This window comes from Sesamum indicum, linkage group LG8, assembly GCF_026168435.1.
Source record: "Sesamum indicum cultivar Baizhima isolate 11 linkage group LG8, ASM2616843v1, whole genome shotgun sequence".
NCBI classification, from domain to species: Eukaryota; Viridiplantae; Streptophyta; class Magnoliopsida; order Lamiales; family Pedaliaceae; genus Sesamum; species Sesamum indicum.
The window spans coordinates 30706999-30734609 of NC_142664.1; the positions used below are offsets into that span (position 1 = coordinate 30706999).

The 27611-nt window shown below is 36.4% G+C and overlaps 5 protein-coding genes and 1 non-coding gene across 8 annotated transcripts; 4 read left to right on the forward strand and 2 right to left on the reverse strand.

Annotated features, from left to right (window-relative positions):
• Positions 1 to 657: 657 nt before the first annotated feature.
• LOC105169637 (phenylalanyl-tRNA synthetase, putative / phenylalanine-tRNA ligase) lies at positions 658 to 7447 on the forward strand. The gene is made up of 19 exons (XM_011090093.3): positions 658 to 958; positions 1338 to 1460; positions 1542 to 1577; positions 1734 to 1826; positions 2099 to 2155; positions 2853 to 2908; positions 3065 to 3157; positions 3660 to 3750; positions 4245 to 4282; positions 4371 to 4409; positions 4952 to 5028; positions 5111 to 5195; positions 5277 to 5373; positions 5625 to 5721; positions 6276 to 6347; positions 6543 to 6609; positions 6689 to 6814; positions 6958 to 7012; positions 7096 to 7447. Exons 1-19 carry the CDS (start codon positions 812 to 814, stop codon positions 7144 to 7146), a joined length of 1500 nt encoding a protein of 499 aa, XP_011088395.2. The 5' UTR covers positions 658 to 811; the 3' UTR covers positions 7147 to 7447.
• A 126-nt stretch (positions 7448 to 7573) lies between these two features.
• Positions 7574 to 9222, forward strand: LOC105169639 (uncharacterized). The gene is given in 6 exon segments (XM_020695989.2): positions 7574 to 7965; positions 8266 to 8375; positions 8462 to 8586; positions 8724 to 8806; positions 8808 to 8899; positions 8902 to 9222. Coding segments are annotated over 5 exon segments (675 nt in total). The 5' UTR covers positions 7574 to 7965; positions 8266 to 8290; the 3' UTR covers positions 9192 to 9222.
• A 63-nt stretch (positions 9223 to 9285) lies between these two features.
• EMB2219 (Mitochondrial transcription termination factor family protein) lies at positions 9286 to 12653 on the reverse strand. Of its 2 annotated transcripts, none has more exons than XM_011090095.3 (6): positions 11890 to 12653; positions 11359 to 11605; positions 10684 to 10899; positions 10352 to 10459; positions 9900 to 10174; positions 9286 to 9685 (listed from the first exon to the last, which is right to left on the reverse strand). In XM_011090095.3, the coding sequence occupies exons 1-6, from the start codon at positions 12600 to 12602 to the stop codon at positions 9427 to 9429; spliced, it is 1818 nt and encodes a 605-aa protein (XP_011088397.1). In that variant the 5' UTR covers positions 12603 to 12653; the 3' UTR covers positions 9286 to 9426. The 2 variants fall into 2 exon arrangements, with proteins under 2 accessions (XP_011088397.1, XP_011088396.1); XM_011090094.3 differs by having other exon boundaries at positions 11197 to 11605; positions 11890 to 12646.
• A 42-nt stretch (positions 12654 to 12695) lies between these two features.
• Positions 12696 to 12767, forward strand: TRNAQ-CUG (transfer RNA glutamine (anticodon CUG)). The gene has a single exon. It is a non-coding gene; the product is annotated as a tRNA-Gln (tRNA).
• Positions 12768 to 13099: 332 nt separating this feature from the next.
• Positions 13100 to 19176, reverse strand: LOC105169640 (Leucine-rich repeat protein kinase family protein). Of its 2 annotated transcripts, XM_088884105.1 has the most exons (4): positions 16562 to 19032; positions 15485 to 15613; positions 15120 to 15142; positions 13100 to 14152 (listed from the first exon to the last, which is right to left on the reverse strand). In XM_088884105.1, exons 1-4 carry the CDS (start codon positions 18508 to 18510, stop codon positions 13533 to 13535), a joined length of 2721 nt encoding a protein of 906 aa, XP_088740231.1. In that variant the 5' UTR covers positions 18511 to 19032; the 3' UTR covers positions 13100 to 13532. The 2 variants fall into 2 exon arrangements, with proteins under 2 accessions (XP_088740231.1, XP_088740232.1); XM_088884106.1 differs by lacking the exons at positions 13100 to 14152; positions 15120 to 15142 and having other exon boundaries at positions 15481 to 15613; positions 16562 to 19176.
• Positions 19177 to 23682: 4506 nt separating this feature from the next.
• LOC105169641 (glycine-rich RNA-binding protein GRP1A-like) lies at positions 23683 to 24890 on the forward strand. The gene is made up of 2 exons (XM_088883102.1): positions 23683 to 24064; positions 24359 to 24890. The coding sequence occupies exons 1-2, from the start codon at positions 23951 to 23953 to the stop codon at positions 24710 to 24712; spliced, it is 468 nt and encodes a 155-aa protein (XP_088739228.1). The 5' UTR covers positions 23683 to 23950; the 3' UTR covers positions 24713 to 24890.
• Positions 24891 to 27611: the final 2721 nt, after the last annotated feature.

Below are 27611 nucleotides of genomic sequence, written 5' to 3' on the forward strand. Positions count from 1 at the left end.
AAACCTAAAACTTTTCAATAATTAAAAATATTAAAATTGAATTGCGAAATAAAATAGATGATGAGACTTGTAATTTGTTATATTAATTTAGAAATATTTATTGATATTAATGATGAAGTGATTTTTCAATATTTTTTGAATATGAAGATTCATATATTTCAACTCATCCTTTGTCGTAAAAGTAATAGTTATGAGCATTAGTTATATTGCTAATTATTAAATTTTGATTGGACTAAGTCAAATTTCTAGTTTCGCCAGTAAACATATCTATAATCTATACTATATATTATTGGAAACAAGTCTTTTGGTGTTATGAACTTGCATAATTACCCATCAATAGTTCTTTTTTCCCCCATGTATTTTGAGATCAGTTCAAAGTTATGCTATAACTTCTTTTATCAATAATTTTCGTAACGCAAATATTTACATTAATTTATTATTTTATATATATTAAGATATTTTACAATTTAAAGAAATTGAATAACACAATTTATATAAATTTTTTAGTTCAAATAATTTTAAAAAATTATGTACGCGTAGAATGTGCCACAATTTATTAGTCAATTATGTAAACAAAAAGGAAGATGAAGAAAAGTGGACAAGTTATTCATGAACCAAAATCGTGATGCATAGTTAGCGACTTCTGCTCGTGTTAGTAATTAAGGAAGTAGTGCTGGGGTGTATGTTTTAATTCCCTACTCTCGCAGTCTGGTTTCGCCTATCCTTGGTATTGCGGCGGCGCAAGTGCTACTCACCCTTCAGCCGTCGGCTGCTGTCTGCTATTCCGACACCCCCAATTTGTCTAGAGTCAATGGCGGAAGAAGCCGTGTTAGGATATCTAGAAAAGAACGAGGAGATATCAGATTCTGGGAAATTCGCAGAGGAGAAAGGAATCAACCATGATGAGATCGTCAATATCATCAAGAGCCTCAACGGTTTCCGTCTTGTCGACGCTCAGGTCTTCCTGTCTCCTCGATGCTCCAGCATTATTCTGTACAGCAATTTTTCATCTTTTTGGTGTATAAATTTGGGCAGTTGGACGGATGGTCAGGCTTGTGCAGCATTTAACAGTGGCTATGAACTTTTGAAGTATTGTAGGAAGTTAATTGAAGAGACATGTTATTTTATCGGCCTAGAAAATTGAGGAAAATAAATATGTTGATATTTCAATTTTTAATAGAGATTTAGTCAACCTAATGTAAGGCCCAATTTCTGTTTAATAACACGGATTCCAATCGAGTTTAGGAGATTAGGTTAGTGTATAATTTGTATCAAGTTTGATGTTGAATCAATGTGGTTGTGCTGATGAAGTTTCGGTTTAACTGAAAATTGTGCAGGATATCAAGAAGGAAAGGTGGGTGCTCACCTCAGAGGGGGACTTGTATGCTAAATATGGATCTCCTGAGGTACAACTTTTTTCAGCTGTGCCACCAGAGGGTATCACGCGAGAAGAGTTGCAGGTATTTGAATGATTAATTTAGGGCTATAAGTTATTTGTTTCCTTAATAAATGGGGTGTCTGACCGAGTGATGTATTTACAGAGAGTTTTTACATCACGATTGCCAGATGATCTTGAGGTAAGCAACTATGATTTCTTGTTTGAGTTTTCTTGGAGTTAATTTCGGACTCTGACCTACTTTTTCCATGCTGAATCTTGTCTGTGTGTTATTCACTATTTGTTTGCTCTTTCATACTTGGAAGACATGCTGGTTAATTTGATTTTCTGGACACAGGAGAAGTTGAAGTCCTCAATTTACAAAATAGGCAGCACACAAGCCATAAAAAACAAGTGGATAGAAATGGGAAAGTCACAAGTATCAAGGAAGGTAATAGCAACATGAACTTAGCTTTTTAGATACTTGAGTAGACTGCTTTTGGCAGAGAAAAAGAAAGTCATCATTTCTTCTACCACAATGTATATATGTATCACATGGCTGCCTCCAAATATATGGTTTCTTATCTTGTTATATTATCATTGTGATCCGAACATACTTATTAGAGGGTTTACATTCTGTTCAATAGATCAGCAGTGTGGTCGACTGAAGATCTTTTCTAATCCGTACCACTTAATTATTCCCACTCTTGGTGTTTGGTATAGGTCCAACATGTTGATGACAAAGTGAGATATCTGCTCATACAGATTCAAAATGGTGAGGTGTGTAATAATTTTTGAATGCTTAGTCTTTTTTTTTTCCTCTCTTTCACTTTTACTTATGGATCTTTCTACGGTCTTATGTGCACAAAACTTATGTGTATTTATGCATGACTATGTTAGTCTGGATGAGAACATCAAGTGCAGTGTACTCTAATTTTTTGTCAGATTCTGTTGTATTTAACACTGCAGATTAAATTCCTTTAGTGTTGATTTGTGGTTATAAATTGGCAGATATCTGTATTCATTGAAAGTAAAACATATTTCTTGTAGTCTGCTATGATGTCAAACAGTCTACATTATATATGATGCTTCTTTTCTTATAATTTCTAATTTAACACAGGATGCTGCTTTGTTCCACTAATTTTTCATAGGAAGATGATGCAATGTTGTAACTCATTTGTTCCTCTTTTTCATTTATTCTTTTGCAGAAATATATCAACAGAATAGAGGTATACATACTAGAAATAGGACCATTCAGAGGGATATACTGTTGAGATTTTTTTATGAGGCTTCTTTATGTATAATAATTCTGCCCATGCTTGCAGTTACTTGATGTAAAAGAGCTTCTTCTTGTTCATTCTATCATTAATGGCTTTGTGAGTTGTGATCCATGAGATATATATAATCTCAGGCAGAGTTGGTGCCCATATTAATGACATTCATATGATTTATAACTGATGTGACTGTGATATTACAGGTTGTCAGCTCCGAGGACATTGATGCTCTGAAACGAAGAAAGCTTATTAGTTCCCAGTAATTATCTGCGCTTAGTTTTTCATTCCTCACTCATAATTTTTCCCTTTGATTAGTATATATTACAATTCTCATCTTCCTTCAACTGCCACACTTTCCAAATGTGAGCTAATTTATCTTCTCTATGATTTGTATCCTTTTTGGTTCTAATACAAGGATATGGAAAGGCTATTCCGTAAAGAAAGGTCCTAAGTATGCTCCCAAAAGGAAAAAGGTCGCTACTGATTTAACTCGTGAGAATCTTCAAAGGTAATCAATCCACTTGGCTTTCTTCTTTGGGTTTTTCAAGACATGGGACATTTCAATCTGTGGTACTCTACTATGGTTCATGCTAAGTTCTAACTTTATTACCATCTTGGTAGAAAAACAAAGCTTTTGTTGTTGCACTCCTGAATATGTGGAATCATTGTTTTCATAAAATTAACATAAATTACATGATCTTTGACATGATTCGTTGATGGTTAGATAGAGGTCTTAGAACATCTTGGCCTCTTTGATTTTTCTAAGACATTGGGTTGGAAGGGTATTGGGTTTGGTGAAGCTCAACCCAACTTGCCCTGTTGCCTTTATAAATGCTGTGTGATGTTTTCGAAGCACATTTCTAAGGCCCAATTTCTTCCATTACTTTATTCTGAAAGTGAGACGGCTCTTGAGTCTTTAGGTGTTGAAATGAAGCTCTGTCAAATCTAAGTTGTATTGCAGAGCATGCATCATTTTTTGCTGATGCTTATTTTCCTGTTTTTCTTTGAAGGGGGGATTGGAAGGAGCTTGAGTTCAAAGAGTATAACTTCCTTGCAAAGGGCCAGCCAACAGAAGGTGGCTGTCTCCATCCGTTACTCAAGGCATGGCTGTAGTTGTCTTTTGTTTCATATACATATATAGCCACCTGTTGATTCTTGATTTTACTTGATAACTGATATTTTGAATCAAAACTATTCTAGAGCCCTTGTGTCTCTTCAAACAAAAGTCTTTAGCTTCATTGTGGAATATGATGTTTTTGGAAAGAAATGTTTTTAAGCTAAAATGATAAGATGTTGAATGATATACTCACATGAATTTAACTTAGTAAGGATTCAATATATCATGTAGCTGTCTAGTAAAGTTTTATTATTTTTTCATAGAAAGTGCCAACGGGGAAGTAACACAGCTAAAAGGCACCTATTGGCAGGCCATCTTACTTACCTACCCTCTGATTGCGTCTGATATCATTGAGGAAATTATATTAATATGCGCCAGTTGTGTGATAATATCATTTTTTATGACAAGGTTGTCTTTTTATGTTCAATTTATGTTAGTTGTATTTTACTAAATACAGTTTGATTTCATTTTCTTGCAGGTTAGGCGCCAGATTCAGATGATATTTCTTCAAATGGGGTAAGGAGGTTGTGATTTAGGGTGAAGCTGTTCATGTAATATCCTTTTATCTTCTCATAACTGTGACTTTTCCATTCATGGCATGCAGGTTTGAAGAGATGCCAACAAATAACTTTGTTGAAAGCAGGTACACAGTCTTGTACTTCTGATGCTAGTGTGAAAATGTTAGCTAACGTTAATAATCCCTAACTTCTCTGTCTTTTCAGGAGATTATAATTAGGAGATAGAAGAGAATATGGAGAGGTGTATCAGCTGTTATTGATGAGATAGTATTAGGTGCAGATTTGATTGAGATAGTGATAGCCTCTACGGCCTCAAAATGTTATTTAGCTTATCTTTTGACACTTAACATTGAAATTATATTACAGAAAATACGATGACCTCAAGAAACTAATGAAACAACAAAGTTGTGGGTTTGAAATTCAAGCATTTAACATCTCGGAAACCAGGATCCAAGGGCCTTCCACTCCTTTCTATGTACTTTTTGTGCAGTATTTGGTAGTAAAAATGTTTTTTCCCTGTTTGAATGAACAATTAACCTGAGATGCGAGGTTAACAACTGAAAGGGAAAGCACGAGGACCTATTTCACTACTGTTCTCGCTGCTGTACTTTTGGGTCCTACTGCTGGGTATGCATTAACTCTTGACATTTTTTGCTTGACATTGCAGCTTCTGGAATTTTGATGCGCTTTTCCAGCCACAGCAACACCCTGCTCGTGATTCACATGATACTTTCTTTTTGAAAGGTTTGTTGGAAATTTCATGTTGAATCTGTATTCTCTTAGTTGAGTCCGCATCAATTTTCTTATGGTGGTTGATATTTCACAGAACCTTCAACCACTAGAAGGCTGCCTGAAGATTATGTTGAGCGGGTTAAACGAGTTCATGAATCCGGAGGTTATGGGTCTCGGGGGTAGGTGTGCATATCATATATTTAATTAGTGCAGTAGCCGCAGTTCTTGAAGGTAAATAACAAATTTTCTATTCCGACCAGGTATGGGTACGAATGGAAGAGGGAGGAAGCTAACAAGAATCTTCTGCGGACTCATACTACTGCTGTTTCCTCCAGAATGCTGTATGCACTTGCTCAGGTTAGCTTTTCTTGACCTGGTTTCCTAGTTTTCTTTCTGCTAGTTGTGCAAATGTTCATCTCACAATGCATGGGAATGCGATTCTGGTTTCAGCTTGTTTATTTATCTATTTAGTTATTTTTTAATATGCAGTCTTTGTTTCCTTAATAGCATGTCTATGGTGGAGATTGCAGCTGTGGTTGTCACTATTCTTGTGTTTATAAGTTACTTTGCTTGCATGATTTTTCAATTGAAATCAATTTTTTTGCCAGGGGCCTTTTGCTCCAAAAAGATACTATTCAATAGACCGTGTTTTTAGAAATGAGGCTGTGGATCGTACTCATCTTGCAGAGTTTCACCAGATAGAAGGTACTTTTGCCTCTCTCATGGAAATGAATGTTTTCATATTTTCAATCAGGAACACTTTATTAATCATGTTGTGCAACGCAAGATATAAAAAAGGAGGAAAGGGGTGATGGCTGAAAACATAATCTCCATAAATATTGTTGCTTTGGGTATCACCATAGACGGTGAACAGTTTTGACTGATAGCTAAAGTATAAATAATAATCTCTTTTTTTTTTATTTTGATAATAAAATAATAATCTTTTTTTATTATTTTGAGATCGACAGCTGAGATAATGATCATTGTTGTGCTTGAGAGTTTGCTGGAAATGCTATTTTTGTCGATGATATATCATGTGAAAGCTTCCATGTTTCCTTCACTGAAACTGGACCTGTATTTTGTTCTCATATTGATAACCTTGCATCTGGTTTTCTGCTGCATTTTCTTTGATGTCCAATTTAAGATGTGTTGGATGTAGTTGTGATAGGTGCAGACAAAGAAATTCTAATTTCTGCTGACACATATGATCTTCTCTGTTTCTTCTGCTTTTGCTAAAATGACTTTCTTATGGTTGGTAGGGTTAATTTGTGATCGTGGCCTTACTCTTGGACACTTGATAGGAGTTCTTCACGACTTCTTCTCTCGTCTAGGTAAATATCTTGGTTTCAATCTGGTCTTAGCTCAAGAGGTTCAATGTATCAACTGATTACTTTCTGTTGCTCGCAACTAATCCATAGAAGTGAAGATTTAGCTAAGGCAATGGTGCCTACCTTGTTTTCTGCAGATTAGGTAGGTTTACTACTGATACAAATACTGACAATAGTCCTTCTATCTCATGATTTCAGGAATGTCGAAGCTCAAGTTCAAGCCCGCATACAATCCTTATACTGAACCGAGCATGGAGATCTTCAGGTAATGATTAAAAATTGCAGCTTAGTAAGGCTGAAGCCTTATCATGGAATTCACAGCATGATGAAATGTTTTTCCTCAGTTATCATGAAGGTTTGCAGAAATGGGTGGAAATTGGAAACTCAGGCATGTTTAGACCTGAGATGCTGCTTCCTATGGGGCTTCCTGAAGATGTCCAGGTGATTGCATGGGGGCTTTCACTTGAAAGGTAAACAAAACTTTTCTCACCACAATTATTTACACTCTGACTAACATTTGTGCACTTCCTATTATGAGCATTTGAATAATGACACTTGTTTCTCTTCATTTATATGACCTCTTTCTATTACTTACTTCGACTTTCTTCACCAGACCCACAATGATACTTTATGGGATTGATAACATCAGAGATCTTTTTGGCCACAAGGTATAATGAACTCCTGCTATTACATTTTATACTCTGACCCGCATCCTTGTTCAGTTGCATGATTTAATTTCCGGGCTTTGCAGGTGGATCTTAGTCTCATCAAAAGAAATCCAATATGTCGCCTTGGTCTTTAATGCAAGACACCCCATTATCTTTACTTTGTTCTCTGTAATAGCTTCGTGGTCAGAAAATGAAGTCGATTTCCAGATTCTATTGATTAAAGATTTGTGTCATCAATTCCAAATTGTTATTTTGCCAGTGACATCTCATACGACAGGTCTATGGTTTCTAGATTTCATTTAATTAACTTCATGTATGGATATACAACAAAAGTCATGGAAATACAGACTTTGATGGCCGAAATTTGGGGATGGCCTGTTTGTACTTGGATGTTGTAATGCATATTCAGGCATTTCATACTGTTATTTTGTTGAATGTTGCAGTGAAAATCATAAAATAGTTGCAACCAAAATCGAACTTGCACTTGCTTCCCTTTCTGGCGGTGCAGTCACGGGTTTTCCTCTGAGCTGCAGCAAGCAATTAAGGGAAACCGAGTTGCCATGTTGTGTTCAAATAAATTCCTGTTATGTAAGTTGAAATGCTGATATGAAAAATGGTCCCGGATCAGTTGGTTTGGTCATTGTGACCATCTGAGGACACCAACGTAGAACTTAATATAATTACTACAAGTTATTGAAATTACCACAAAAATGTTATTGAGTTACCAAATGTTTAATTGTACTCAATCTTTTGTAAATTAAGAATAAAAATATATTCGTAACTCAAAATTTGAAGTTGTTTTATTTGGGCACCCTAGTCTTATTAAAACCACCAAAATGACGTCCGAAATTCATTAGATTTGGGCCGGGTTAGACGAGACCAGTGTCCGCCCTCTATTAATGTCAGGCATGTGCGTATCTTGCCTCACTATTTGGAGCTGGGTGGCATCACAGGTCCTCTCTCTTTCTCTCACACAATCGTTCTCTCGACCTTACTAAAGATTTTCCTGTGTGAGTTCTGGTGTTTCTGTACATGGTTTGTGAAGTGTTTGATGAAATGTTTGAAGCAATTTTTGGAAGACACGATGATTGATGCTTGGAAGTTGTTGCTATCTTGCATTCGAGTTTATTATAAATATTGCATCTCATTTCCTTTTCAGCGGTTCTCTGTGATCGCTACACAGTTTATGACTCAGCACCTTCATCCGTAGGTTGCCCGATTGACCTGATTTTTGTGCTTGCATTTTCTGTCAGTTTTTGCATATATAAGTAATTAAAGATGATGAATGCCGCTGCATCTGTATACAGAAGATTAAGTATCAGGGAACTGATTGCAAGTCCATCTGTTTACGGTTCTGCTACTGGTATGAATTTTACTTCTATGTTACCATCACTGTGATATGTTACAGGATTTTTGTGATAGGACTGGGTTTATATTTAAACACTTTAGATGTATCCGGAGAGGGATTGAGCTTAGTTTTCAGGCGCTGGGCCACCAAGAAAACGGCAGGATCCACGAAAAATGGCCGTGACTCGTTGCCCAAGAATCTTGGAGTAAAAAAATTTGGTGGGGAGGTGAGTTCATGAAATTTAAACCGATTTTTGTGACTGAATTGTGCATCTTAACCTTTATATGGAGCCTCCTTTTCCCAAAACATGAACATATTTGTTCCGTCTTTCTTTTATGTGGTGCTATATGGCATATGCTGCAGAGAGTGATACCTGGAAATATCATTGTTCGTCAAAGGGGTACGCGTTTTCATCCAGGAAATTATGTTGGAATAGGGAAAGATCACTCTTTATGCTCTGAAGGAAGGATGTGTCAAATTTGAGCGCCACAAGTTGACTGGACGCAAGTGGGTTCATGTCGAGCCTAAGGAAGGTTATGAAATCACCCTGCCTATGCGAGTGCTGGAGCTGCACCTGAGATGAAGATTGCTGCTCAACTTTGTTTAATAAGTGATGGTACTCTATGCATGCAAAACTATACCGCAGCAGATGGTGTTCTCCCTGTATTTGGCTGGTGGTGCTTGAACATGCAGCAAAAAATTATGAAATCTAGAGAGGGTTTTCGTGTTCCTCAATTGTTTGATCATTTCAGACATCTTATTTTGTCACAAACAAACTTGTGTGGCTGCATTTTGCTTGCTGCAGGATATGTTACGAGATATTTCCGTTAAGATTATGAGTTTCTTTGGTTGCACTCTTCAAGTGATAAGTCCATTTTTTATGAGCTTTTTGATTCCAGTCTTTATGTAGGTATTTTCAAGGGACTTCGAAAATATATATATCTTTTTCTTCATTTACAAGACAAAGTTCTGCTTATATTCAGGTTTCTATAATCCAGATGCCGTCAATTGCTTAGAGTTCCACGGCTAACAATGTACAACAAGAATCTTCTTCGAATGCTCTGAATTATGTACTCTCTACTGCAATATCTGGCATTTGAGAAAAAGATGACGTTTTTGTGCTATCATCATTCTGAGAATCTGATGGTGGTTCATATGTGACACCAAATTCAAACCTTCTTCGTCTTTCCACCGCTTCCTTAACCCTCATGTCAAATTCTTCATCTGTGCTTGCCAACATGTACCGTAGCTTAAAGTTTATCCGGTTTTCCACCATAATCTTGTGCCTAGGGATTATTCGCTCTTCAAGTGAATAGCTGAAAAACCTGTTTCACAACCAAAAATCAGTGTTAGAATGGAACATATCATAAATGTGGTCAGATGTAGTAGGGTGTGCGGAGAGGCTTAAGCTTGAGGGCGGCAACATATTTTGAAGAGAAGCTTGAATTTGACAGTTGCATATTTTGCCTTAGAGGTGACTATAAATATGAGAGCGAGGAGAGAAGCTTAATTTTTAAGGCCCAAGTTAATGATGCGTACCTTGGAAACTCAATAAGATCCTGTAAAGGTCGTATCATTGTTCTTCGCAAATAACGATACTTGGGACGAAGGACATCTACATTATACCGGAGCAGCATCGGGAAATCAGAAATCATCCTACCCAACACCGGAAGTGTTATGCCAAGTGATAAAAAATATTTCACATTGCGATCTAGTTTATTGGCTATGCTGCATCCTAAGAGCTCTGGCCCTAAGGCTATCACCTTCCCGATGTCCTGTTGAGAAACTCCAGCTTTTGTCAACAAGAAGATTACCTGCCAGAAAAAGGACAACCAAAAGTGAGGTTTGAGGCTCAACAATTAGACATCCAAAAGCAAGGAAGTGCATTATTATGACATTAGTTAGTATAGGCAAGTAAAAATGTCCATTAGTGAGTTTTTATCAGTTTATGCATGTTAAGCATTCCAAACTTAGAAGGCACATGAATATACCACAGGGCGTATCTTCTTGTACAGACTGTATGTCAGCAATGCCGGAAACCTGGCAAGCACACTGCCAATAGCATCTTCCTGAACGCCTATATCTCGTAAAAATTGAACCTATAAATAAAAACAAAATGTTCCATAAGTGCTCGCATAGACTAGAGGGCAGCACCAACAAAAACAACTATATGTGTAGCTAACGCTTATGAAAAGTCATTAGATAAACATAATAAAATACAGGAAACACGCAAGCAATTGCTCTAGAGCTTAGCAAGTCAAATAGGTAAAAATGCCCTACCTCTTCTTCATCAACTCTAAAATGTGACAGCAACAAGGCATACCTTTGGCACAATGGTGTTCTCCAAATCCACACAGAAAACCATTGGCTTCATAGTGAGGATTCTTCTCATGCCATCTCTGGAAATCCCAAGGTAATAAAAATACTTCACAAGAGGCCTCCATCGATCTTCAATGCTACAAGCCATCAACTGTGGTTTAAATGCTAATAATCTTCCGACATCTTCATTGTTGAGGCCAAAATCTTTCAAATAGGCTACCTGGATAAAAGAAGAGATTAATTCATTTCATTACTAAATACTGGGAGTTTTACTAAAAAGATAGCAAGCATAGGGTTGTGGATGGAGAATCTGAACTTGGGATGTTAACCTGGCTCAATTCAGAACCACACTCAAACTTACATTTTGAACAGACACAACGTTGATAAAAGGCACTGCTAGGAATTTCCCGGACTCACAGTAATAAGTACTCAAAGATAGCCAGTAATTTGATGCTGTAAACAGTGCCTATATATTCCTTACACCATGGGAGTAACGCGACAGTAGGACGTTATGTACCTTTTGATTCATCTCCTCCATAGAGAGGTAACCAAGCACCTTGGGACAGTCAAAAAGCATAGTTCCAAAGTCATTTTTATCCATACCCATATTCAAATAGAATTCAGCGCGGGACTTCAGTTGTTCCATGCTAAAAGATAATATCTCAGGACATCTGCTTACCAGATAGCCCATCCAATCCCTTCTTACACCATTGCTCTCCAAATATTCAACAATCTCATCTAATTCCTGTAAGCTGCGTTCCAATACATTTCCACCAGCCCGTGTCAGCGCCACTCCAATAAACCTCCCTTTCACATGGATAGACTTCAACCATTCTGCCAACCCTCTTATTGAATAAAGGTTTCCTCTTGATGCACATATCAACTTCCCAATTTGAGGGTATGAAAGTGAATTGTGTTTCAACCACCTACACGAAATTTAGTAATTGAAGCTCAAATCAAACAGTGCATTTGCATTAATTCTTCCTGTCAAATTAGACAACATGGTTTATAAAGCATTTACACATTCAAGAAACTAGATGATCAACAGCAAACCATATAGCAAGCTAACCATTTTGCCAAATTAACATACATTAACTGCATGTCATCTTTCCATTAGAAGTTGCAAAGACAAGCAACTTTTGTTTTCTCTTCTTTTTGGCTCATTTTGACATAATTTAGACAGGAAATTAGTGCCTCACTGACCATGTACCTTATGAGAGGCACAACTTCAGATTCATCAATAAAGACTCTTGCACGAACATTATATGAGGATCGCGAGAACTCAGTAAGTTTCTTCATGGCAACAGCCTTAATCATCACATAATCAATAAATTCCGGTATTCTTGAAACCAAATTCTCGCAATAAGTGATCCCAAACTTGCCCTTTCGCATAGCCTCCTTGAAAATCTCCGCAGTCACCTTCCTCCTTATCTCAAGCGCCTGCACAAGCATTTCATCATCAACATCATCTTCATCCTGATCAAGATTACTATTTTCCCCGGTGAAAGCACTCTGCGCAAGTGGCGAAGAAGAATCTACGTAAATGGATCCTGGAAACTGAGGGGTCCTTTTACTTCGCAATGAAATTTCAAGCAACTTTTCTCTATCTTGTTTGAGCAATGGTAGGTTTCCTTGTATATTTTGTCCATGTGGGTCTTCTTGATCTTGGGCTGAGAGGTGACGGAGGAGGAGGGCGGTGGACCTGGAGTTGTGGGTGCGGAGAATGTTATTTTCAGTAATTGATGCGCCGTCGTTGTCTTGGTCGGGGAGTGTACGGTGGAGTGAGGAGGAGATGGGGGAGAGGTGGAGGCGTCTGGAACGAATGTGGAGAATGGCGGGACGTGGTGGAAAACGGCGGCAGTGGTGGAGGTGGAAGGTGGGGGAGAGGTGGTGGGATTGGGGTTGAGGTTGAGATGCCAGCATCTTTGGATAAAGCGGGACAGAAATGGGTTTTTACGGTATAAACAAGTAACAGTAATAGAACGGGAATCAAAATATCTTATTTCTGTAATAAATGGTCCCATGGTCTAGTGGTTAGGACATTGGACTCTGAATCCAGTAACCCGAGTTCAAATCTCGGTGGGACCTTGTTATTTTTACCCAAATAACACATGTAGATATCTATTGTTTTTGAAGTTGTGCAGCAGTGTGTGTGTGGCGCTTGCTATTGGAGTCGGTCTGAGCTGCCAATTGCAAAAGGGGTATGAATGATGTTTTCTGGTCGGGAGGGATGTGTGCTTCTGTGCATTGAATGGGGATGTAAACACCCTTTTTCTTTCAAAAATATCAACTTTTCAATTCTCTGTCATAAACCTGAAAGAGGTGATGACTTATACAACCAACCATCACCATCACCAACCTTGTATTTAAGTTACATCCAAGAAAGACTCCAACATAAGCAATCACCACCATCTCAACACTTTCTAAAAATAATGGATCTGTATAGAGAAAAATATAGCTTTGTTCTTTTCTCTTTCCGAATGGCAACACCGCGCCAATATGAAAATTTACAATTCACAGAGGGCCAATAGAAAATCGTAAATTACACAAGGAAAAAAAAAATTGTAGCTTGTAAACAAGCCTTCAATCAGAGAAGCACAAAGAACCACCACTAATCCAATCCAATCTAACCCCTTCAGTTGACTTAAAGAACAAATGAAAGGTCTCTTAAAACCTGTAAATAACTCTTTCTCACTGTTCACCAAATTCAATTTCAGGTCTACTTCTCTTCGGAGGAGCAGAGTTGCTATTCAACACCCCAAGGTAGAGGAGAATGTACAAGGGAGAGTAGCAAGAAGACATCCAAATGTAGAGTTATTGGCAATGAATCAACAACAGTCAATCACTTTCCGTCTAAACCCCATTCGCTCTCTCTACATCCTGCTCGTCCAATGGTTCCGGGAAGATTTCCTTGGAATGCCGTCTGGTTGACGATGAATGACCGTTCCCATCAACAACTTGGCCACTTCCTTGGGATCCTGTTGTCCCCGACTGTTTGAAACTGCTGGTTCCTTCAACTTTATGAGCTGGGGCAACTGGCACCGCCGCGGCATCTGAAGAACTTTGCCGCCAGCTGCCAAACAAAGCAGCATTCCACGACCCTCTAGACGATGTGGCCCTAAGCCGGGCAGAGCTCGTGTGCTCTTCCCTCACCACCTTAAGAGGATTTTCCAAAGCTTTGAGAATGTACCGCATTAGAGGCCGACGAGTAGGCTTGGGATTCAGGCAAGACCTAGCAACAATTGCCATTGCCCATACTTCCTCCAGGAGATCCTCGTCTATAATTAATGATGGGTCCACAATGTTTGTGACGAGTTCCTTGTCGTATATACTGATGTAAGGTAATGTTGTCTCCAACCACTCTTTCATGGTGGCATCACTGGACGAACTGATGCCGAGCTTACCAGTTACAAGCTCAAGCAAAACCTTTCCGAAGCAATATACGTCATAGGAACATGTTGCATTAGGCGTACCTGGGCAGTACAACAGAAGAAGATTTAGATGGTAAAACAAGAAATGTATTCAGCCTATCGCTTTGATCTTCCTACCAACTTTAGTACAACATCATCTCAAGGAGATATAGCTAGAATAGCTGCTGCTCTAATGCTATTACCCAACATCCCTGCTACCACCTCTATTACAGCATCAACTTACAACAACGATAATAATAATAGAGGAGAAAAAGAAAATTAAATAACAAAATCTAATTATCTATCAAGAAGCTAAAATTCTCAATTATGTTTTTTCTTGACACAGTCCATCTCAAACACAGATAGCATCAATTCCTCTCCACAGCTAGTACAAGCCAACTCCAAATGGCATGGCATTTATCAACACGAGTGGTAGAGCATGTGGAACGTGCTAAAATGATGGTTAAGATGATTTATTAATTATATGTGCTTTTGTTCTGCATGTTATACAACACAATAACTAACTCACCCTTCTGTTTGAGCTATTAACTCCATGAACCCGAAAATAGTTACTCTTTGGTAAATCACTTTTCATGGAGATCAACAAAAATTATCTTTTGTATCGCATTTATTTCGGGTAGACAAAATAGAAGACAATGAAAAAGGATTACATCACGCTCTTTTAACATTTTGCTGAGTATTGTGCAGACAGGGGGGCTTCTGGGGTTTCTGTTGCCAAGCCAACCACCAGAAGCAAGGAACTAGCCAATGGATAGTTGCTTGACAGCGACAGGAGAAGAATGATTTGTTCATAAGCTTAAAGCAGCATATTTATCCAACCTTTACCCACAAATTTGGATATGTAATAACCAGTAATTTGAAGAAGAAGCATTTACACTCATACTTCAAGGTAGGTTATCCTAATAGTTTATATTTAAGGCCATCATAACTATCAGCACTTAAGCATGGAAGTTAGAGAGACAAAGGAAAAAAATAACACAAAAAATACGTAGATAGAAATTAGACACACCTGAAGCACCTTGGTCCGATGCCCTGCATAATAGAGGGAACAGAAGGTCACAACCGAAGTAAAGTAGTACAACAATAATATTCCGCATACATCATGATCATAACAGTTATCCTAAGTTTAGATTATAAGACACAGGCTAGAAACAATGACTTGAAAATAATAAAATTTATAATGGTGTCCCTCTCCCACAGTACATCAAAAAGATGTAACCTCCCATGATAAATATACATCAGGGAGTTGTGACTGCCAGTTTATTTCTACAAAGATAAACCCCAACTGCGGTAAGAAGCCGTGTTCCCTAACTTCCAATCCAAATAAATGTAAAGCATAAATATGTTCAGCAGTCAGGGTGAGCAAATACTCACTGTGGCAACCGCAACAACCTTGTAATCCTATTTTGATGGGTGTCACCTTCTTGAGCACAAACCTCGCTCAGACTTCCTAACCTCACTTCAAATTTATCATCAAGAAGTATGCTGCTGGCTTGAACATCCCTTCAAAAATACCAAATAACAGAGGAATAGAATTGTCATTGTTTTGGGGAGGCCAAAATAAATGCAGTGCAGACTTTATCAAGTCGGAAGATCTCAAGAAATTGCATAGACTAGGAATTTCACTGGAGATTCATAATGATCAATTGTATTGCAATTGAAACTCTTGATTTCCAGCCCATTAGGCATGAACTTCACTGAGAGAGTGTTGCAATAAAAATTGTATAATAGAATTCTAATGCTCCATCTCTCCTATTTAATGTTTCTTAAATTTGAATTAATCCAAATACAATCAAGAGAATGGATTAACTCAAACAAGGGTACATAAATGAGCGCCATATAAAATTGGATTGGAAGAAACAATTGCACAGACAAGAATAAGATATTTAACAAAATCTATACTTACTTTTAAATGTAATAATCCTAAGTGGTATTATTTGTCCATGTTCAAGCAGGCAATACCAGGGTCAGGTTAATAAATTTCAGAAGGCACCTTATTAGCGACCTAAAATGGTATGGGAAATCCAATAGCAGCCATTCCTATGTTATTATATCTGTTGTTAGCCTGCATCTGCAGTTCCATGAAACAACCAGGAGTATGAAACTGATATATCAGATATACAAGTATTCTCTTGCTAGATGTTTTGTCAAACAGCTAGCTTACAGAAGAAAAAACAAAATGCACATGCCAATGAGTGGATATTAGTGTTTGCAACAAGTACACCGTGTTTATGATCTTCCTTGCATGGAGCAATATAATAAACTAAACCCTGTAGCCTGTGGCACATAATATTATTTCCTGTAATTCCTTTAGTGCTCATTAATCAATAGCCCCTAGCATTATTATATAATAGCATTTCCAACAGGAGAATCCATCAGGCAATCACCTCAAAACCAAAAGCTAGGTGTTAAGGAAGATAGAACTCAAAGGAAACATAAGGATAATACTACCTGTGAACAAGTGGTGGAGTACATTCATGGTGTAGGTAGGTCAGACTCTCAGCAGCTCCGATTGCAATTTTGAGTCTAGTTATCCAATCCAGTGACTGTAAACTGTCATCTGAATTTGTTTTCTTGAACAAAGAACTGGACAGATCTCCATTTGGCATGTGTTTGTAAACAAGAAACTTCTCGTTCTCATTATCCAAGCAATGCCCTAAGAGAGGGACCAATCTAGGATGGGAAACCTTGCTAAAGAGTTCCAATTCTGACATATATGATTCCTTTTTGACTGATGAATGCAAATCAACCTTCTTTATGACTACAGGAATTCCACCTTCAAGTATTCCACGGAAAAGATCGCCAGAATGGCCATGCTTGATTAGATTTGCATCATTGAATTCACCTGCAGCTCGGAGGATCTGCTGATATGTAAATGCATTTCCCAAGCTGGAAAAGTTCAACGATACTCCGGGAGGTGGAGGACTTCCACCAGCAGGAATAGGGCCCACACTAATACCTCTTTGGTTTGTTGCGCCTCTCTTTCGCTTGCATACAATCAGCAGTACAATGGTAAATATCACAAATGCGATGAGGCCCACACCTCCCAGAACAGAAGCCAAAATTATAATTGTATTGTGGCTCTTCTTGTTGGACTTTGGAGGAAGAGGAGGTTGTGTAGCATTTGGCTCCCCAAAATTATCAAATACCAAGTTCCTCTCAGCATAAAATGAGGCACATTCTGTCGCGCCCCTCTGACTAGTCACATTTCGGAGGCAATTCTTACTAAGAGATGTGCTGCCACGTGCATAAACGGGAACTGGACCCTCAAAATAATTTCCCGACATGTCAATAAAACTGAACCGCTGTATTACAGGTGTAATATTTCCATAAAACAAATTCTGGGAAATATTAAATACTGCAGCACTAGCATTAACACTTGAACTGACATCGGGCAGCACACCAGTAAAGTTATTTACAGACACGTCGAGAAATTGTAATGAGGGAATTGACCACAGCACATTCGGGAAATCACCAGTGAAACCGTTGTGACTCAAAACCACAAACTGTAACCGAGTCAAAGGAGGAAACAAATTACCAGGCACCAGTCCTGAAAGGAAATTATTTCCAATCATCATTCTTTGCAAGTTTCTCAAACCTCTCAAATTCAGAGGCACAGACCCCGACAGTGAATTAAATCCAAGATCAAGGTCGACCAAACTAGAAAGATCACCGAGTTGGGCGGGTATCGAAGAGGACAAACTGTTCCGAGAAAGATTCAAGGATCGTAACCTAGACAATGCCCCAATTCCTGGAGGAATCACCCCAGACAATAAATTCAAAGACATATCCAGCAAAGTAAGGTTTCCAAGAACGCGAAAACTCCCCGGTATCGACCCCGTGAGTGAATTCTGCGAAAGATCAAGCACAGAAAGACCAACCAACTGGGCTAAACTCGATGGAACTTCGCCAGTAAGATTGTTGTTAGACAAATACAGTTCAACTAAACTACTCAAATTGCCCAGAGTGGATGGAATAGCACCACTAATCGAACAAGACCTAAGGTCAAGCACTTGAAGTGAGGCAAGCTGCAATCCTAGCCGTTCTGGAATTGACCCCGGAAGTGCAAAATTCGAGGCGTTGAATGAGGACAAGAAGGTCAAATTCTGGAGGCCATCCACCGAAAATTGAGGGTTTTGACTTCCCCTCCTTGTTCTCCTGAACCCCGAAACGTTGATTCCTGTAACCCTGCCATTGGTACACTGGATACCAGCCCATGAAGTGCACGGGTCGGATTTTATAGGCCACTCTTTAGCCCTCAACCCTAACGAAGATCTTAACTGAAGCAAACCCAATCTTTCTTGCCTTGAGACCAAGAATTGCTGCTCTACTGTACAACCAAACAGTAAGAAAAACAAAGCTGAACAAATAAAAACTATCCTGCTCCACCGATCCACCATTTCTGCCGCAACTTCATTGAACTTCACAAAGAACCCCCCTCACATTCATGCATACATTTACACACAACAGACGTTTGTAACTCAGAGAATTCAAAGATTCTTGGTGCTACGAATTTGCTATGTATTGCCCGGAGATACAAGAAAGCTACAAACAAGGAAAAAAAAGAAAAGGGAAAAAATAAACTTTCTGGGGCAGCATACCTTTATGAATGATGAATAAAAGTGGATCAGAAGAAGTTCCGGTTTGATTCTTTCTTCAGAACTCTATTCTTTTTGTTTCTTCTCTCTCCTAATTTTTTTTCTTTCAGTTTGGTTCAGTCGACGGAGGAGAGAGAGAGAAAAGGGATTTTTAAAAAAGTCAAGAATATTGGGTTTTAGGTGGAGAGAAGGGGCGAAAACTTACTGAAATGCAGAATAGTCAGTAGAAGGAGTAATGGAGGGTGGTAGAGAGAGAAAGGGAAGACCAGTCTCCATCTCTCTCTCTAAAATAAACAATGGTGCGCAGTAAGAAGTTACTCTTTATAATAATAACCCAATAAAGGAAAAAAAAAAGAAAAAAGAAAGAGCCCGACTCTGCTCTTTCAGTCTTTCTTTGCCCTTTTACTTTCACCGGCGGAGGCAGATACGCCGTCGAGCGGGACGAGTGTATATCACCAGAAACGACGTCGGATAGGTGGTGTTGCCCTGACTCCGGCGGGTGCTGACTTTTTGACCGCCGGAAATCCCAGCCAATGTGCGTAATATATATGGACAGGTACAGGATCGAGTGAATTGTCCGCGTTGAGATTTCTCTTACATGAATTGAGGTAAAACAAATTAAACAATGTGGATCATATATATTTTTGTTAATAATAAAACTCAATTCTTATGATTATTTGATATTTAAATTCAACCAAATTCACGTAACAAAAATCCAATATTTTAAATTGATTTTATAAAAAAAATCAATAAAAATAATTTCCCGTGCACATAACTTATTTTATTAAAATTTATGATTATGAAAAAACTAAAAAATTAACAAACTTAAAAAATAAATATATTCAAACTCGAACTATATCAGCATAGTTGAAATTTAATTTAAATTGGATAGCGCAATTATAAGCCAAAAATGAAATAATATTGAAACGCATTAAAAGTAAAGAGATGGTAGGTTGTAAATGAGTTGTTTATTAGTAATAACTAATAACTTGTACCAATTTTACAACTCTTTTGGTACGAATCAATGAATAATTGTGTTGTATTTTATTGGACACACCACCTTATATTAATTCCACATACATACATACATACATAAATTAAGGGGGAGATTTAAATATCGTTCGTATAATATATATATATAAGTATTTTTTATGGAGGAAATTCTCATCAACTGTGGACGAAAAAGTTTAAATAAAAGATATTAATTGTATTATTTTATATATTAAATGTTACATTAATAATTTTCATACAAGAGCATATAATTATAAAATCACAATTAAAAAGAATTTTAAAACTTCAATCTTACCATTTAATCGACAAAATTGAAATTTTATTTTGATGCGTATATAAAAATATTATGGAATATTAAGTTGAAGGACAAGAAAAAATAAAATAATTATGTTGCATCACAAGTACAACTCATTATATTTGTATATAGAGTTGTTTTATTATGTTGGTGGGAGGAAGGTGAAAAGGATGCGAGTGATGAAGAGGTACTTTTTTTAAATTTAGAAAGAGTACATATCAACTATAATGTATAGGATAATCATAATTTGTCTAAACTTGGGAATAAGTACCTCTTAGCTGTTGGTAATATTTAATTATCATGATTAAATATAAATAATCATCGATCATGAATATTCAATCATTGTTTTTTGTGACTATGGTTAAAATATTTGTATGACTCGTAATTATGGTTAAATAAGTCATATTCTCCACCATGAAAATTGCTTTTGTTGATGTGCAAAAACTTATATCCTCAAATTAAAAAAAAAAATAACAATTTTGTGAAGCAGAATGAATGGGTGGTGTGTGTAATGAAGAAAGAGAATAATGTTGAGTAGATAATAAATTAAATATATGGAAAAAAGGGTAGTAGAGTGGGGGTCATTTAAAAGCCAAGCTGGAAAGTAAAAGGAATTGGGAATAATTAATCAATTAATTAATTAAAACTATTAATATATATAGGGAAGTTGAGTTGGATTAAATTGTAATAAGTTGAGAGAAATTGTTGGGGGTGGGGGTGGGAGGAATTTTGGAAGCTCATAATTAGCTTCCACTAAAATGGAAATTTGGTGGATACAACAACCACATCCACATCAATCAAACCTTTTTTTTAGTAATTATTAACGAAGAAAAAAGAATAAGTAGAATATATTTTTAATAAATATTCATTGGGAAAATACAAAGTCGTTTGTGGGAAATTAAATTTAATATTTGTATGATGATATGTATTTTTTAATAAAACGAAAAAGTAATTTTCTTCTTCTGTTAGTTTAAATTTTATTAAGGAAAGTCGTGTATTTATTTATTAGTTTGTGGGAGGGTGGGGTGGGAATGATGGAAGTAGGAGGTAGAGTGTCAGTATCTTGAAATTACAACTTCATCAAGGAATTACGTCCATGTAAAACTCTTTCTCTCTCTCTCTACAATTTTATTCATTATAAATCTATAGTTATTTATAATTACATATCTAAGATATTTTGAATTTATTGAAATTATTGATAGTTGAACCTCAGAAGAATTTTATTGCACCAACGGAATTATTTAATTTCATCTTGTCTTTAAAGTTTTCAAAGTCATGTCGATTCTCAGTAATCAGTTAAATTTATGTCATTTAAAAATAGTATTTATAATGAAAATTTCATACATAATAAATGATAATGTAAGGCTATCTATATGTGGAAGAAGAGTGTTGAGAATACTATGATTATGGATTATGGCTATATGGCCATTCACAAAAGTGTTAATAACATGATGTGGTCAAACACAAACACAAAACACGATTTCTGAGTCAAGTCCATTATTATCTAATCTTAGCTGCTGCCATTAATCATCACATCTAATTTATAATAATAGTTAGGTATAGACAACAACAAAATTAACTAGACACAGAAAACACGATTTAAAAAAAAAAAAAACAGAAATGAAAAAGTTAATGAATATAGCGGTTGCTTAGTTGTCCCACTTGCTTTCACTATGTGAGGCTGAGGGGGTTGTACAGTGTAGAAGAATACAATCTCCAAATCTAAACTAAGATATTATTTGAACATTTCTACAAAAGCCTACGACGACGACTGCGACTGTTTTATGAAATGGGAAACAAGTGAGGGAACATGAAGCGCACTCTGGTTGCTGACGCTGCTCAGCTCAGCTTCGATGGTGTTTTGCGATTTTGATGATTATTTAATGATTAGAAAGAAACATAAGGGGTCACACGTGGGCTCTTCATTACCGTTGCTCATCACTTCTTTTAAGCTATGTATCGCCCTTTCTATCTCCCATCCCTTTTTTCTTTTTCTTTCTTTCATGTCTAATTATTTCCATGATGATTGAATGACTACACTATTGGATAAACTAATTATATTCACGTCCTATGAGATTAGTTTAATTATACAAATTCCTCAATCTTTGTGTAAAATTATGAGTACAGTCCTGAGAGTTGTTTGTATAAAACTTTTGCTACTAAGTAGAGGGTGTACTTATAATTACAAATACAATTTCAAAAAATGTACTTATATAATTTTGCAAAGGTTTTGGGTGCTCGTGTAATTAGATCTAATATAAAGATAAGTTAATATAATTTATTTTAAAAAATTTAAATGAGGGAATAGTTTTTTAATAGATATATTTATATATATACATATATATTATTTGTTTCTTATTTAAGATTTATATTTTAGGTTTGTGTTTGAATTTGATTAGGTAGAAGAAGGCATTGGAATGAAAGGTTTATGAGTTGAGCCAAACTTGAATTGATGGCAACCTACATTTTGTGGATGAATTCTTTACGTCAAAGAAAATCATCTACTTTTTTATTTTAATCATTACCAACTCATCACTACAATAAATTTACTACACTTTATTATAGTGTACTATAAATTAGATACAAAAATATTTAATAAATAATAATTCCTTTTTTTTCAAAATAAAGAATCTCTTGGTTCAAATTTTCAATATTTGTCTTAATTATTTTTATCCAAATATTAAATAATTAACAAAGTACTTAACAGCAGGTACCTAAAACGACAAGAAAAATAAATATGTAAATCCAAATTTGACTCGTACCATGATTTAAACATGTACAAGTCGCAAACAAGTCGGATTGGCTTCCTAATATTGACATTTCAACATAACTAATCTTTGTCCTAAAAGTCAATTATTCCAAACTTTGATTTCTGTTAGTATTGAGTTTCCTCTTGCATTGCGAAATAATAAAAATAAAAATAGAAAAGGGTAGCAAACCCTAGTAGTCAAATTGAGCATTATTATAGTATTAGGATGAAGATGTTATTTGTCAACTGAATTGTGCATATCGTTGAGGAGTTTGAAGATAATTTTAAATACAAGATTGAGCTTAGTCTATGTCTAGAAATTAAATTGTTTGGATTATAGTATTACAGTAGCATGAATTGAAACCAAATATAATCATATAATTATACAACAAAGGTCAATAAATGAAAACGAAACAACTTTGTAGCTCATAATTGTTGAATATTGGTGCTCCAATTCAAAATTAAAACTATGACTTTGTGATTATACTAATAATCGAGTTGACATTCTTTTCAGATTATTCCATAACTCCAACCACTATATAAGAAAGTAAGAATTATTTTATTTTATTTTAAGGGAGAGAATGAAATAAAATCGAATTTTTTGTTATGTATTATTGGATATTTGTTGCTTTTAGGCATGTGAATATTCAGAATCTAGTATGTTTTTTCAGTTTATTTTAGTATTTATAGTATTTCGAATAACTGGAGGCTACGGGGCTTGTGGGCCTGCTGGAAGCCCAAGTTTTGATGTTTTTGGATTTCTATTTGTACTAAGCCCAGTTAACTTTTATTCTAATGGTCTATATTGAAACCTGAGCGTGTTTGGGCTGGGCCTGGGTAAAATAATCTTCTTCAATTGGGCCCATTGGGAGGTGACTATCGGCCCACATGAAAAAATATCTTATTGATTACAGAGCAGTAGCATTCGCAGCTTGGTTGCCGCATATCCAGAAAAAACGAATGAATTTGAACGGTTTAGCGACGGCTGGCTGGAACTATAACGCTAAAATTGCGCGGTGCGCGCAGGCGGCCTAAACCTACGCATCTCCAGCTATGTATGTATATATATATACACCCACGATTTCACCCCCACCTATCCCATCTGCAGCTCGACGAGTTTCTTTACCTTTTACGGGTTGGTTTTCTCTCCCATTTTCTCGTGAAAAAAGTTGTCGGTCAAGTAATCAATGGCAGCGGCGGCTGTTGAGTTTAGATGTTTCGTGGGTGGTTTGGCGTGGGGCACGACCGATCAGTCCCTTGGGCAGGCTTTTTCTCAATATGGAGAAGTCCTCGACTCGAAGGTCCGTTTGTCGCAGATATCGGGTTCCGCCCGATTCGATCTGATCTGATCTGTTACTAGTGTTACTACTGTTACTACTGTTACTGTTACTAGTGTTACTGTTACTACTGTTACTATTTTACCTCCCTGAAAAGTGAAAAAGGTACGTTCTGTCTTCATCTTTTTCACCAAAGGGCCGAAGATCGAATTATAGCTTTTCAGTTTATTTGTTGAGAATATTGTTCAATATATATGTATATAGCATGGATTTGGTTAGTTCTGAGGAAATGTTTTTGTTATAATTTGGTTTTTGCAGATTATTAACGATCGCGAGACTGGAAGGTCAAGGGGTTTCGGATTTGTGACCTTTAGGGATGAGCAGTCGATGAGGGACGCGATCGAGGCCATGAACGGCCAGGACCTGGACGGCCGCAGCATCACAGTGAATGAGGCTCAGTCCCGTGGAGGCGGCGGGGGTGGATTCCGTGGGCCCCGCCGTGAAGGAGGATTTGGGGGTGGGTACGGCCGTCGTGAAGGCGGATATGGAAGCGGTGGAGTAGGCAGCTTTGGACGGCGGGAGGGGGGTTACGGAGGTGGACGTGGTGGCGGGGGTTATGGTGGTGAGCGTGGGTACTCTAGGGGTGGTTCTAACGGAAACTGGAGGAACTAGGGTAGGATTTAATTAGTAGGTTTTTGTTTTGTTTTGTTTTGAACTAATCACCGTCTTTAGTACTCTACCTTGAAACAAACTGAGAAGTGAGTGGTGTTAGGGTGACGTTGGTTTCTTGTTACTCCGTCTCCCTCCTGTTCCTATCTCTATGTAGTAATAAACGTCTAATTGTTTATAATTTTTTTGTCAATTTAGGTTTAATTTTAGGCTAAATTACAGCTGCCACATAATTATAAATATTTTTTTATTATTTATAAGATATAAATACTTCCTGATCAGTGAAGTTCATATTATTATTTTATTCTTGTTGAAAAAAATTAAAATATTAAAAAAAAACTTGAAAAAATTTAGATGGATAAAATTAGGGAAAATATTTATAATTATATTAAACCTGGTGAATGTGGCCGTAATATACCCTTAATTTTGTAGAATTTCCTCATTACTTTTCTCCTTGAATTTCAATATTCTCTTTGTTTCGTTGATTGGTAATTGAAGGATTTATAAAGCTTTGTTTGTTTGTGTCAAAGGACATTAATTAGGGGTACATAAAACTGTGATAATGATCCAAGTGAAGAGAAATGAAAATGAGACATAGTGAAGTATGCTTTTCATGAAATATGAGATATTTTGTTTAGGATGTATGTGATTTGGACAAATGGCGTAAAAGATTATACACATATATTTATTTTTACGATTAAATACCCCCCCCGTCTTAATGAAAAAAATACAAAAGAAATCCTGTAAAAAAAAAAGAAGTAGAATTCACCACCTTATAATTTTAAAAATGATGCAATTTAAATTACATTATTTTTAATATTCCATAGCAAGATGGATATGATTAAAAAGATGATGTCAATTCAATCAATGGGATATAGAATTGAAATATTTAAAGAGAAACGCACTACCAAACTCAGTTGGGCTGAGATATTGGGCCCAGAGGGTGTAGCCCACTCAAATATTGAAGTAATGGGCTTCATCCGTTTACGATGAACTTCAATCACAAACCCCAATTTGCTTCTGCCCCACTCCCATGATTTTGATTATCATTTCATTAGGATTAGGCTGGTAATTCCATTTCCTTTTAATTAATATTTTTAGATCATCTTTACTTGGCTTGATGGAGTTTAAGTAGTATAAATAATTTTAGAATGCAATTCAGTCATAATGAACTATAATAACGGGCTTTAACTACTAATATCGAGCCGATCCAAAATAAAGTAAACAAAAAATTAAAGGTGATTAAGTGAGATATCCCAATTAATAACTCAAAGTAAAGGTGGCCATAAGGTATAACTTATAAGTACAACTCCTTCTCTTTAAATTTAGTGTAATAACACGTAAACTCTTTGATGTTGGGGAAATCAAATTTAAACTATTTATGTTCAACAAATCGATCCATTCGTTAGTCAAAATTCATAAAATATGTTAATATAACATTAATGAAAACTCATATTTACCCTTAATTGGCTTCTTAATGACTTATTGCAGGTCAAACGATTTTTTTCTGATCATAGGGATGATGATATATCTCCTTACATGCATTATCGTGTGAAGATGTATAAGGATAATTTTTTACTTACAATAAGTCAATAATAATTCAACAGAGACGATATAGATTTTTATTCATTTTTTTAGCTAATATCAGTAAATTCAGTGAATTTTGATTAACGATGTGATTCATTTATTAGAGAAAAATAAATGAATGTAATTTTTCAAATTATAGAAAGATTTATATGTAATTATACCAAACCCGGGATGTTGGTGTACTAGTCCCTATTTTTAGTGTAACAACTAATATATATTTGATCCTTCTCTTAAAAAAAAAAAAAGAAAAAAAGGAACGTTAATGAATGATATGAAGAGTTCCCTTGAAGTCATCCTCGCAATATTCAAACTCCATAAATATCAATTATGGAACCATACAATCCTCAACACATCAACTGAATTAAGCCAAATCCTAGCAAACATGGTAAAATTCAAACCCCAGAGAGAACCACCCATGCAAGAATTCATGCATCTTTCATTACTTGAAAACATAAACAACTCTAAAATTCTCACACATATTAATTTCCTCAGACATCTCACAATGTAATGATTCATATATATGTCAGACCTTAAAACAATCAAGAATTAAAGAGCCTCACTTACTACTTGAATGATCATACTAAGTTATCAGCCTTGTAATATCTTTTCTTCAACAACTTGGGTCCAAGAATTTTCTTTTTCCCACTGGAAAACACAACACAACAGAAAAGGCCATATACAGTTCACAAAACATAAAAAGTGTTCATTCATTTCTTATCCTCAACACATATATTTCCTTTGTGTGGTACGATCGGAATCATATCTTATCAATTCTACACGAGCCACATACAGGTTATCATCTGTGGAAGCCGATTTCAGCTCTTTCCTCGTCGCGTAAATCAGAATCACTGATACGAAACGAAAACAAACCTCCACGACATAGCTTCTGTATATGGTAAAAGTTGCCCTTATCCCTTTTTGCACATGGGAATATTGTGCTTTTTATTTCTTGGTACCAAACTTTTCTTAAGTAGAATTTAAGCATTCTTGAAATGGTTGTGTCACTATTTGTAGAGCCATAATCCAATACATTATGCCCTTTTGGAGTATGTAAAATAAGGTCCCTCAGATTCTCCAACTTGTGAGGAGGACCACTTGATAAATTCGGAGCATGAACGACGGATTCATGCATATGTTGTTTTCCATGGAAGATAGACACAGTGACAAGGATTCTCCAAATCTTTATACGTAGTGTGCTGCATCTTCAAATTCTTGGGAGAGGTACACTTTCCTACGTAGAGATTCCTTGACAATATGCACATGTAGTTTTCACCTAATCATTGGAGGACCGCAATTAGCCTATCGTTGGAGCCCC

Coding starts and splice junctions, on each gene's coding strand:
- LOC105169641 (XM_088883102.1), top strand. CDS start 23,951: ATGGCAGCGGCGGCTGTTGAGTTTAGATGTTTCGTGGGTGGTTTGGCG. Junction 24,065..24,358: donor GAGAAGTCCTCGACTCGAAG/GTCCGTTTGTCG, acceptor TGGTTTTTGCAG/ATTATTAACGATCGCGAGAC.
- EMB2219 (XM_011090094.3), bottom strand. CDS start 12,602: ATGCTGGCATCTCAACCTCAACCCCAATCCCACCACCTCTCCCCCACC. Junction 10,900..11,196: donor TGGAGGAGATGAATCAAAAG/GTACATAACGTC, acceptor TCTTTTATCCAG/GTAGCCTATTTGAAAGATTT. Junction 10,175..10,351: donor ACAAGAAGATACGCCCTGTG/GTATATTCATGT, acceptor TTTTTCTGGCAG/GTAATCTTCTTGTTGACAAA.
- LOC105169640 (XM_088884105.1), bottom strand. CDS start 18,510: ATGGTGGATCGGTGGAGCAGGATAGTTTTTATTTGTTCAGCTTTGTTT. Junction 15,614..16,561: donor ACTCCACCACTTGTTCACAG/GTAGTATTATCC, acceptor GTATTTTTGAAG/GGATGTTCAAGCCAGCAGCA. Junction 14,153..15,119: donor ATCGGACCAAGGTGCTTCAG/GTGTGTCTAATT, acceptor TGTACTGCCCAG/GTACGCCTAATGCAACATGT.
- LOC105169637 (XM_011090093.3), top strand. CDS start 812: ATGGCGGAAGAAGCCGTGTTAGGATATCTAGAAAAGAACGAGGAGATA. Junction 1,827..2,098: donor AGTCACAAGTATCAAGGAAG/GTAATAGCAACA, acceptor TGTTTGGTATAG/GTCCAACATGTTGATGACAA. Junction 6,610..6,688: donor CCGAGCATGGAGATCTTCAG/GTAATGATTAAA, acceptor GTTTTTCCTCAG/TTATCATGAAGGTTTGCAGA.